This window comes from Carex rostrata, chromosome 12 (assembly GCF_964058835.1).
Source record: "Carex rostrata chromosome 12, lpCarRost1.2, whole genome shotgun sequence".
In the NCBI taxonomy this organism is placed as follows: Eukaryota; Viridiplantae; Streptophyta; class Magnoliopsida; order Poales; family Cyperaceae; genus Carex; species Carex rostrata.
In genome coordinates, this window is record NC_135929.1 from 2,926,986 (window position 1) to 2,939,804 (window position 12,819).

General features: G+C 33.7%; 1 protein-coding gene across 3 annotated transcripts; it reads left to right on the plus strand.

Annotated features, from left to right (window-relative positions):
• Positions 1-1,409: 1,409 nt before the first annotated feature.
• On the plus strand, positions 1,410-6,950 carry AME3 (Protein kinase superfamily protein). 3 transcript variants are annotated; one of them, XM_078311972.1, is made up of 12 exons: positions 1,410-1,734; positions 1,820-1,910; positions 2,858-2,884; positions 2,977-3,130; positions 3,230-3,278; positions 3,429-3,543; positions 3,709-3,800; positions 3,900-4,047; positions 5,577-5,641; positions 5,721-5,818; positions 5,904-6,009; positions 6,353-6,950. In XM_078311972.1, exons 1-12 carry the CDS (start codon positions 1,678-1,680, stop codon positions 6,485-6,487), a joined length of 1,137 nt encoding a protein of 378 aa, XP_078168098.1. In that variant the 5' UTR covers positions 1,410-1,677; the 3' UTR covers positions 6,488-6,950. The 3 variants fall into 3 exon arrangements, with proteins under 3 accessions (XP_078168098.1, XP_078168099.1, XP_078168100.1); XM_078311973.1 differs by lacking the exon at positions 5,904-6,009; XM_078311974.1 differs by lacking the exon at positions 3,429-3,543 and having other exon boundaries at positions 1,640-1,734.
• The last annotated feature ends 5,869 nt before the right edge of the window (positions 6,951-12,819 follow it).

The following is a 12,819-nucleotide window of genomic DNA, read 5'->3' on the forward strand; positions in this document are numbered from 1 at the left end:
GACTTGAAAAGTGCAAGGAGGTCTGTGATTAGTCCAAAGTCACAACCTTCACTTGACTAGGTCCCTTGATTGATCTTATAGGGTGTCCCCATGGTAAAACACGACAATGCGACGTTCGTTTGCGAATGTAGAGACTCCCATATATACTTTTGTTGATCTGACTATTGGCTTCTTTCGTTAAGATCTCCCATAATAGTCTAGTATTTTTATCCTTCCTTTCCCGATCCGGTTAATCTAATAGTGACTAACTTCTATGCGCGGTCATCACAGTGGCGGTCTAGAATAACAAGCAAAACCGAGAGAGATTGAATATAAAACACAAAAGCAATTAAACTGCAAAAAACTAAACAATGATCAAACAAAAATATATATCAAAGCATCATGAGTAACAAGGTTTATAGCCTAACCCTAAGGAAATATACTTAGCCGTGGAACGGCATGTTTACACTCCTCTCAACTAAACTATAAAAGAAAAACACAAAGTAGATCTAAGATGGCTTCCTCTTCAGTCCATAAGTGTTTTTATAGGAGATGGAGGTGCTGGCAATGAGTTGGAGTACAATGGATCTGATCTGGATACAACTGTAGCAGTTATTCTCCAAATGACGCCTCTGGTTACGGTCCGTATCCATACAGTGTCGCTGCTGGATTTGGCTATCTCCTGGTTCGTAATGGGCTTGGTTCCGTATTAGCTGATACAGCACGTAACAGAGAGTTAGAACTGATGCTGTGCTTTTCCGATCGACCCGATTCTTGTTTCGTATGATGTAAAATAGCCCCAAAACATGGTTCCTACGTCAAAACATAAATTCAAGCAATAGTAAGTGAATTCAATAATAAATTAAACATAAAAGTGAGAAAACAAGACAAAACCTAAGCCAAAACTCTACGTACTTTCACCACAAATATGGCTTGATTAATTTATAATTTTTTTTTCATGAGCATAAAAAATTATCACTTTTTAATTTTAATTTTATATAAATATATAAATTAAAAAAATTAATGTTCAGAATTTATTCATATTAGTACATTTTTGAAGCTTTCAATATTAATCAAAATAAATTTAAAAATCTTGTTTATGTTTGCATAAAAAATAATATATATCATATTTAATGTTTTATTTTGACATTTAATTTTTTAAATTTAAATTATTGTAGTTAAAAAAATAAAAAATGAAAACAGCTATACATTTTAAGAGTATTATTATTCACTTTATATATTTTATAATTTAGTTTTCCCCATCATATTTGAGCAAATTATATTGTGATTATCAGGGTTGCATCTTGTCAGTAAAGTTCAGTTTTTGAATCGGTTTTTATTAGGTCCGGATAAAGAGTTGGCTTGGTTCGGTTAGATTTAGATAAACCGAATAAAATTTGGGAAAAAATATGGACAGAATTGGTTCGACGTCATGCAGCGCAAGACCAACAGAAACAACGAAATATTATATGATCGGTACGCTGAATGACGCCTAAATATCTCTGTCAATATAAACCCGAAAATATGATTATGTTTGGGCCGACCGACAGATTAACCAGCTCCCCTAGCCCAAATCAGTTTTAACCCCTTTGTTTCTGGAAGCGTCGCCCCCTCGAGCGCTCTCACAGAGTCACAGGCACACTTTGTCGAACAAACCGAGCTATTTCTAGGTTTAAGCTTATTAGTTATTACGCTCTCATGGAAGAATTGCGAACTAGGAAGAGGATAAGATACGCACCTCTTACTGATCGTCAGGTTCTTTTCTCTGCTACTAGGGTTATTTTTGGATTTATTTCCCCTATTTTTTGGATTTTGACCCGAAATATTTGGGTGAAATTAGGCGGATCGAGGAGGAGCATCGCCTGCACGCAGAAAAGACGATCCAGATGGCCATTTCGTTTTTGAGCTGGGGGAGAATCTCACCCATAGATGTAAGATTTGTTATAAATTTTGACTGATTTTATTTCCACGCATTACTCATATGGAGTCTCACCAGAACCGAAATTGCATTAAAATTCTCTGCAAGATGTAAGAATTTATCCATTTATTCTTAATTCGTGTTGATTTTGTTTCCCTCAGTTTTCTTGTTTTGAAAGTTATGTTGAAGTCTCAATCCATTTTTGTTGTCCCAATTCATTCTCAAAAAGAGTTGTTAGCTTTTGATTTCATCTGCTAAATTAATGTTTCAGTCAATGGTAAGTTTGACTCTAATATGTCCAAAAATTGACCAAAAAAACAAAACTAGCAAGAAAGAGCTTCACTCTTGGATCATCACTAAGCTTTCAAGCTATATCAGGATAGATTTATGAATATCAAGTTTTGTACCTTATAAATTTCTATATATCCAATTTAAAATGGAGATAAAGGTGCGGGCCACATTGCATTTTTTTAGTATAGTAATGATAATGAACAATTGAGGGGTTCACTCTGAAATGAAGATATAGGGGAAGGGGGTAATTGTATTGCTTGGAGAAAGTCCGTGATAGTGTTACTTGTACAATACAACACTAGTAAAGAAACATGAACCAGAGACTTTATCTGCGAACCAGAAAGCGATTAGCAGACAATGTTTGCAAACATCCTAGTTTTCAAATTTTGTGGCTTCAGTTTTTTTTCATCACGTCATTTTCCTGTTACTTGGAAAAAAAAATGTCGCATTGGCACATATTGCCAGTATTAAGGATTAGAATTGAACCTGTGAAGTTTATGGAATTGCAGATTATTTAAGGATCACTTGCGTAATGCCTCAAAAAAAGATCTTTTGCTTATCACTTATTCTCACTTGAGTAATAACTCCAAAAAAGAAAGGATCTTTTGCTTATTACTTAATTGTAACTCTTTCTTGTTTCTCTTCTTTGGAACTTTTCTCTTCATGCAGATAAGATTCTTAGCAAATTGGGTGAAGGTACAGCTCATTTCTGATCATGATTTCTTTTCGTATTTTTGGGTTAATTATATTTTTCAACTTTTGATGTATAAGAAACCAACAAACTGTAGGTACTTTTGGCCGAGTTTTGGAATGTTGGGACCGCGAGAGGCAGGAATATGTTGCCATAAAGGTGATAAGAAGCAAGTCCAAATACAGAGAGGCGGCCATGATAGAGATTGATGTATTAAATCGCCTTTCGGAAAACAAGGACTGTCAATCACAGTATGTTCACCTTCACTTTCTTTCCTTTTCTTTTTTTAATATTTCACTCACTTAACTTTTTTGTTTTATGCTTACTTGTCATACACTTCTCCTTTGTAGTTGTGTCCAGATCAGAAGGTGGTTTGATTATTATGACCACATTTGCATTGTAAGTTCTACTCATACATCTCTCTCTACATGTTGATGGTTCTTTGACATGGTGTGTTAGTGGAGGGACATATGGTTGGAATTATTGTTCTTAGAGATAAATGAAGTTTGAAATATATTTTGTTTGGATGGTATTGGATGCTAATCTCAGGTTTTTGAGAAGCTGGGGCCGAGCTTGTTTGACTATCTAAAGAGAAATAAGTACCAACCTTTTCCTCTGGAACTTGTGCGGGAGTTTGGGCGCCAACTTTTGGAATCAGTAGAATGTATTAATAAATACAGTTGTTTTTTTTTTCTCATTTCTTATTATAGTTTTAAACCAACTCTGCAGAATCTAGGTTTATATTGATTTTCCTTTTCTTATTCTCCTTGTTTTTTATTAAGAGCATAAAAGCCCTTGGCCTTACACTTCTGCTCCTTTGATCAAATAGATATGCACGGCATGAATCTGATTCATACGGATCTAAAGCCAGAAAATATTCTTATGACGTCATCTGACTTTGTACAAGTTCCTGCCAAAAAGGTGTCATATCTTTAACAGAATTTATTATGACATCAAGGATTGCCCTACAAAAGGGTTGCTATGATCTAAAGTGAAATTCTTGCTGGGTTTGTTATACAGAGGAAATATTCGGATGATACAAACTTCAAGCTTTTGCCAAAGTCAAGTGCAATTAAGCTGATAGATTTTGGGAGCACAGCTTTTGATAACACCAATCGCAGCTCTATTGTTTCTACAAGGCATTATAGGGCTCCTGAAGTCATTTTAGGTATCCAATTGCTTTTGTTTCCCTGTACTTAAACAAGGTTCCTTGTCAACTATGAGTCCATCTAATGGTATTTCTGAATTCAGATCTTTTATCATTTGTATCCTAGATCGTGCCAACCTTTCAAATAGCACCCTAATGTTCTTTATTATTTTCTTGTATACCCAGATTTATTATTCTCAGTGCAATCCTTAGATTTTTTAATTTAGAGGAAAGTGTGCCTTGCCTTTTATTGGTGGCAAATATTGTGCTCTTAAGAAAAATAAAGAACATCTATCTCCTTAATCACATTCACTCCTAAATTGTGTGCTCTTCCACCCCTCACCTCTACCTTCACCCACTTCCTCCTGTTAAGCCCCTTTAATTTCTGTTGGTGTTTTGTGCTGCTACAAAATATGTCGGAGCTTGATAATTTTTAAATTGGTTAGGCAAGATATAAATAGCCAAAAGAAATGCAAGCAGGTAAATGTGACAAGATGAAAAACATGAGATATATATATATATATATATATATAGAGAGAGAGAGAGAGAGAGATGGGCTATGGTGCATTGCAATGCATAGGCATCCTTGTGCATTGAACCATAAATCACCGATTCAAAGTCCAAATGACCGATCCAAACCGTTCATCTTGTTCTCCATATTAATATGTACTTGGAGACCAAATTTTACATTTTTTGGAATTTTTTTACTATTTATTAAGCCACTTTGAAAATTGCCGATCCGGTGGTTCAGAAATTTTTACTATTTTTACTGTTCATCCGGATTTTCTGATTTTCAAAGTGGCTTAATAAATAGTAAAAAAAATTCAAAAAAATGTAAAATTTGATCTCCAAGTACATATTAATATGGAGAACAAGATGAACGGTTTGGATCGGTCATTTGAACTTTGAATTGGTGATTTATGGCCCAATGCATAAGGATGCCTATGCATTGCAATGCAGCATAGCCCATCTCTCTCTCTCTCTCTATATATATATATATTATATGGGAGTTCAAATGGCACACTTGAATTCCTCGGAAACATCATCCATTGGCATCTGTTCATTATTGGTCCTTTGGGACAGAAAATTGTCTAAAGCAAGGTTAAGGATTTAAAAATGACTAGAAGATTGCCCAACTTGTGCATCTTAATCAATTTGTTGCATTTTTACTTGAACATAGACATCGTGCTCTTGCTCTTGGCTTGAATCTAATTTAATCATGAATTGGGGCAAACATGGTTACCAGTAGGAGCAAATATGTGTATGTTTGAGAATAGGGCCCTTCTTCCCTTTTTCGTTGAATGATCTGACCTTTAAACATATCAAACTAATGGAGTGTTAGTTCTAAATCAGAGAAATGTTGGTGGTGTTATTGTAAATTGCAATCGCCAACTAATATGGTTGTAGCATACAAAAATTTAATAGGAATTTTATGGGCAAAATGTTATTATTGATATGTTCTTGTTTGCTCTTGTTTTTTGTGATAATAAGATAATCATTATTTGTGGTATGTTTCATGTATTGTAAATTGAAAATATTATTTTGAACAGGACTTGGATGGAGTTATCCATGCGATATATGGAGTGCTGGTTGCATCCTTGTTGAGTTGTGCTCAGTTAGTCTTCACATTTCTTCAAATAAGAGAATGCATTTTTTTTTTTATTCCCTTTTCTAATTATGTATCATTGTTTTAGGGGGAAGCACTGTTTCAAACACACGAGAATTTGGAGCATCTTGCAATGATGGAGCAAGTTCTGGGTCGAATACCTGAGCGCATGATTCGTAATGCTAGGTAGGGCCTTTCCATTATTTTTTTATTCATGGTTTTCCCTTTTCATAGTTTAGTTTTCTTATGCATACAATTTGGTATTTTATAGTCAATCAGTATCAAAGTACTTTAAAAGAAGCCATAGGTTGAACTGGCCTGAAGGTGCTGAGTCAAGGGAGAGTATCAAAGCTGTCAAGAGACTGGATCGGCTCAAGGTTTCTGTTACATTTTTATATGTTATTCAGAACCAAATAGACCTGTTTTTTTGAAAAAAATTGGAAACCTAAAATCTAAAATGTTACGAGAAAGGCAGTTCGTGTATCTTATGGAATAGGTAGGCACGGGAAAATATGATGTATTTGGTTTTATAAGTTTTGTGTGCTTTTCTGCTTTTTTTCTTCTTGTTTTCCAGGTTGTAAGAAACTCAATTTTTTCTTCTTGTATCTTCTGGAAATAGCCTCTCTTTCAATGGCATTCCTCTGTTATAGATCAACTTCTGATCTGCACAACAAATCACAATCCCTCTAACTTTGTTCATGTTGACAAATAAATTGACAGGATATGGTTGCAAGATATGTGGATCAATCGAGCGAGTGTCTAACTGATTTGTTAAGAGGGTTATTAGAATATGAGCCATCTAAACGGCTCACGGCAAAAGAAGCTCTCAACCATCCTTTCTTTCACGACCAGTGATCTGCAACTTTTTATGTCATAGAACAACATGCCACTTTCTCATGGGTCTCACAAGTCTGTTGCTGAGATAAATTCATTATGCAAAACATCACCTCTCTCTCTCTCTCTGAAAAACTGGGTCTATCAAGTGGATCTCTCCCTCCCTGAAACCCTTGGCACCAACTGCCAAATCTCTCTCTCTCTCTCTTGTTTTATCTTTTGCAAACATGTAACCAGTTCTCTAGGAGCATGAAAGAAGGCTAAATAGGATTGGACTATAGAGACCTTGGTTTTCTAGTCTGTGCCAGAACATATTGCACTAGTCTTTATTATTTATTCTTGTTTTATGTAATACATTGTCTGCTTTCTGTGTAACATTGTAGAACTTGTAGAAATTTTATAAATGTTGAAGCACTAGATTTATGAACGTGCGCCAGACATGGTCGATTATTTTTCAAGGAAAATATTATTTCTCGATGGTTTATTAGTTGGTAACAATAGTACATGTAAATATTGTACAACTATGTTTTCCTTCCGAATTAAAAATATAGATGATGCCTACTAAATATTGTTTTCAGTAGAAAAAAATGCTCCTTGCATTACATCAAATACCGCCCAGTATTTGGTTGTTATCATCTTAATATGTGCATTTATACAATCAAATAAACAGAGAAATTGTAATGGAACAATGCAGATGGTGAACAAAATTGAGTCACAATTCATACTGATTCCATTTACAATACGTGTAGAGTCTAGCAAGTCCTGGACTGATAAAAGTGAACACTTGCACTAATATGTTAGCAAGTGTACGAATCTACTGATCGAAACAGACAGTTTTCATATCAAAATAAGTGATATCACTAGCACTAATATTTGTCGAAGCTGCGATTGCGACAGATTTCCTTCACATGTCATTTATTTTCCGGTCCAAAAACAGTGATTTTAGACCTATCTTAAAAAATAATAAAAAAATTTCAAAAATTATAAAATTTTATCTCCATACATATTTTAGTATGGATATCATGTTGGACAGTTTGAATCGGTAATTTTAATTTTGAAAATAAAAATATAAAATTTTAGATATAATAAGATATGAAAAGCATGAGATATTAGAATTCTTCTCTAATCGAGAAGATACCTAATAAAAAGCTGGGATTTAATTACAAAAGTTTGAACTCAATTCAACGTTTTCAATCAGCCCAACAGGCCTGGGTAAACATAAGAGGCGTCGCTTCCATTGTATGTGCCCCGTGATTTTATGTCGATGTGGATCGTGTGATTCTTCCTTCTCAAGGGAAAAAAAAATAGTTTGATGACTTTCTGTTGGCGGATCATCCCACAGTTCTAAAACCAGTGGAGAAATTATTTTCACGAAAATTTTAAATTCGTTCCGCATCGAAAAATAATTTGGGAAATATCTTCAGAAGTAATTCGTTACTTTACAATGTAAATATATATCAATATATTACTACTTTTTATAGTAAAGAAAAAAGTTTATAAATTTTGTGACTGGTATATGATAAATATTGTATTGTATGTACTATTTATCAAATTCGGAAAGTTCCTGAAAAAGAAAGAAGGATAATTCGAGTATATATAGTACGAAGATATTAACAATACTATATTTCTTTTGATTAAGGATTTATTTCGGATTATTCACAATTTTCCTCTAAGAAAAATCCAGCTATTGGTTAGGAAACTTGGTCAAGATATTAAATTCACCTTTTGATTACTTTTTTTCACCTAATTAGATAATAAACATTCACAAAGAAATTCACTTAGCTCTCCAACTCTCCTAAAATATTGTTATTGATTCAAATGAGTCTTCAAACTTAATTTTAATTTAATTAGTCCCTCCGTGACTTTAACAAGATGGACTAATAATTTTTCTATTCCAAAAATAGAATTGAACTAATAATTTGATTTTATCGGCGTACTTTTTTGAACCAAATAGATGATCCGGTCCTAATAGTTTTTGTAAGTTGAAACTTATCTTTGTCAACAAAAATTCAAAAATTACTGATTAGATGCTGTGAAATTCGTGACCGACTCCTTTTTTTTTTTTTTTTCTCATTGAGTTTCCACAGTGTGTGGTTATTAGTATTGTAAATTGTGAAAAAAACCCTTTTCATTAAGACCGAACCATTGGCTCGGTTCCAACCATTTATCAAGAAATAAAAAAATTGAAACTATCAATCTCCATTTCAGGCTTCTCATCTCTACCAATCCAAAATCAGCAACTGGATAGCAATTCTCTCCGTTTTTTTTTTTTTTGAAATCGGGCAGAGGCTGCCAGATAAGTTCCATCTCAACAACAGATCAAAACTTAAGAGGAAAACCTACTTTAAGGCCTATGCATTTTGAATCCCTAAAGCCAATCTATTCTAGGTTATTTACAAAACTTTTCCCACATCGTTGCTTCATGTATTATCCAAGCTGCCACCACATCCACTGGTACCAATTTGTCTTCAAAGACTTTGAGGTTCCTGTGCCTTCATATACCCCAACATGTGCCATTGTTTCCTTTTGGCTCTTGTGGATGGCAGTTGAGAGGATACTGATAGCCTCCATGTTTGTTTAACCGTGTCACCAAGAGTAATAACAGGGGAGCCCCAGTGCGAGGTTATCCTTAGCCAAATCTGAACAGCAAAATCACATCCGGACAGTAGGAGGTATGCAATATTTTGCCCGGACAGTAGGAGGATAGCAATTCTCAGTGTTCCATTACCGCTTAGAGGCTTAGAGCGTCAATGTCTTGTCCCCAATCCAACCTGACGCCAATTTCATCAATTGAAAGACAGTTGTCGATCAGATCAAATCTCAGATCAGATTGCAATTCCATCAATTGGACAGTTCTAGAGACCCAGATGTTCTTCCAAGATATATAGCAAGCAATTCGATCACAATCTATACCACATAACAGTAATTTGGAAGAACACATTTAGTGTTTTATTAAAATTTTAGTTAGTATTTTATTTTGAGAATTTTGTAAAAAAAAGGAAAAAACCAGAACCGTCAAGATTTCTGGCGGTTGGAGCATTAAAAAAAAGTATATTTTTGTAATTTTTATTTAGGAAAAATTTCCAGAGTACCCATCTAAACTCTCAAAATAACCAATTTCTCCATAAATAGAGTATAATATTCAATATACCCATATAAACTCAACTTTCTTTCTTATATTCCCATTCATTTATTTTACCTTCCATGTAATTATTTAAAAATCTATATTGACCAATATACCCTTCCCTCTCTTCCTCTTCTCTTTCACAGTCCCAAATACATTTTACTTGAGTTTTTTCATCAAAATTTTGTTATCTCTTCTAACTATCATTTTCTTCCATTGACTTTTGAACTCTCTTTCACACTCTTCTCCCTTTAATTTTATCTCCACAGCTTGAGACCATATGCCACCTTTTACCGATTGACAGTACCAGTCTAATGGATCGAAATACATCTTTGGTACCAATTTAAGTTTTCAACTGATTTGATTTTAAGCAGATAATCCATTTTATTAAATGGATACACAGATAATTCATTTTATTGAATGGAGATACAGAAAGATCAAACTGGATTAGGTAAAAAAAGGTACCATTTTGCAATTTTTCATTTATTGGAATACCTAAAGATTTTACAGTACCAGTCTAAATGATCGAAATCCATCTTTGGCATCAAATTAAGTTTTTCAAATGATTTGATTTGGATCACATAACGGTTCGAGCTTAATGGATTCACCAGTATGAATTGAATACACATATTAATTCATTTTATAGAAAAGAGATTTTTTTCCCCAAAATTTTGCATGAAAACTGATAAGTTCAAATGGTTGTTTTGCTTCAGCTGTTCATCTCTAATTTAATTAATGTGCATTTCTTATAAAGAGAAACAAAAAGTCAAGTCCGGGTTAGGTAAAAAAAAAAGAAAAGGTACCACTTTTGCAATTTTGCATTTATTAGAACAGTAAAGATTTTAATACAAAGAATCAGAAGCTGAAATTAAAGAGAAAAGTTTGACCAAAACAAAATTAATTTCTCAAGTCAAATTCCTCTTTAGAAAGAAACAATACCAACCAAGTATCAATTAAATATGAACAAGAGTTACTAAGCTAAAAGGAATCTATATTTTACCTCATGATTTCAAGTGATTAGTAAGCTAAAAATATCAAACGAAAATCATGAACTTCGAAAATTAAGTCAAATTGAAAATCACATATCTCTCTCTCATCACATTATATATATATATATTTGTATGGTTTTATTACATTCTGTTGGAGTTGAAACAAATTAATTTGAAAATTAGAAAACCAAATTAAATTTAACGCCGACTCTAAATGGCCAGGCATGGAGAGAGTGAGGCAGTTCTTCAATCCTCCCAACTGAGCATGGATTCCATGTCTTAGAGACACAGAGAGAGAAGGTAGAGAGACCTCTCCTACATTAGCTTAGTAAGAAAAGGAGAGGAGAGGAGAAGAATAAAACTATCTTCAATGTTTGGAAAGGAGAAATGTGACAGGTGAGTAATAGTGTGGAGATAAAATTAAAGGGAGAAGAGTGTGAAAGAGAGTCCAAAAGTCAATGAAAGAAAATGATAGTTAGAAGAGAGAACAAAATTTTGACGGATCAACTCAAGTGAAATGTATTTGGGACTGTGAAGGAGAAGGGGAAGAGAAGGGGAGGATATATTGGTCAATATAGATTTTAAAATAATTAAATAAAAAATAAAATAAATGAATGGGATATAAGAAAGAAAGTTGAGTTTATATGGATATATTGGATGTTATGCTTTATTCATGGGGAAATTGGCTATTTTGAAAATTTAGATGGGTACACTGAAAATTTTCCCTTTTATTTAAGGCAAAGGCTTCTATGGACAAAATGACCTATTTGTAAAATGAACATATTTTTATTTTCAAAGTTCAAAAAGTCGATCCGAACCGTTCAACTTGTTCTCCATATTAATATGTGCTTGGAGACCAAATTTTACATTTTTCTGAATTTTTTTACTATTTATTAAGATGGGTACAAAATTCAATGGTCTGAATTTGATATTTTTTGTACCCATCTTAATAAATAGTAAAAAAATTCAGAAAAATGTAAAATTTGGTCTCCAAGCACATATTAATATGGAGAACAAGATGAACGGTTCGGATCGACTGTTTGAACTTTGAAAATAAAAATATGTTCATTTTACAAATATGTCCTTATGTCCATAGAAGCATCACTCTTTATTTAATATTGGAAATATTAAAAAAATCAACTCTTCTCCTCCCCTCCTAAATCCATATCACCCCAGGTACAAGTGTCAAATCTGAATTGTTCTTTTTACCTGACACGAATCTCAAAGCAGACCCTCCCTATAGCTTCAATAGGTATCAGATCTAATTTGAATCAGCTGAGATTAATATGGACCGTCTGTTTTTTTGAATTGTACCTCAGGTACCTGGGAGGAAGTGGACTCTCCTCTCCCCTCCCCTCTACTTCAACATTTATATTATGGAGCAAATAAATACGATCTGATCAAGTCTGATCATTCCTCCTCTCCTCTCCACCTCTTTTCTTTTCTGAAACACATCCTAAGTGGAGTCTATCACTAAAAAAAATATTATGTCAAAGTATCTACAAAGGAAATTGCCTGTCAAGACATGACGATCGAATATTTTTTTCTAAAAATATTACTCGTGATCCCATGAATATGCTTTACTTTTTTATAATAGATGTTAAAAATAATAAAAAAGTTGAAGGCTGATCTTAGTCATTCATCATCGATCAAGCAGCCTAGAATCAATCAAGAATAAAATATATGTTCTGTTGTTATTTTTAGAAATATGTATAAAGTATGAATAGTATATACCATAAATAGGAATAGTAACGTTGGTACAGTAACAGGTACATAATATAGCCGTTAGAAGTTGTAGTATAAATATAGAATAGGACTTGTGTAAAGAAAAAGTTTTTCAATAACAAAAAAACAGATCAATATTAATACAAAATATTCATAACTCTCTCTGTCTCATACTTCCGCTAAAATCAACATGGTATCAGAGCCTTGCTTTAAGGCCTCAGAATAGTTCAATCAACAAATTGTTGCGATTGAGATCGTGACACCAACATGGCAGAGGCGATGAACAGCACCATCAAGGTACGATCGTCACGCTGCTCAACAATCGTAACTTTCAATCATGGGCCAGAGCTGAGATCTATATGAGAATGTCATGGGCGAAGCAGAAATACCCATATCAGAAAAAGAAAAAAAGGAGAGAGATGGCTGCAGCACCGAGACCCGATAACCCAATAACTCAATAACCCAATAAACCACCATAGTACCAGTAAGAACTGGTATTCACGAAATAATCAATA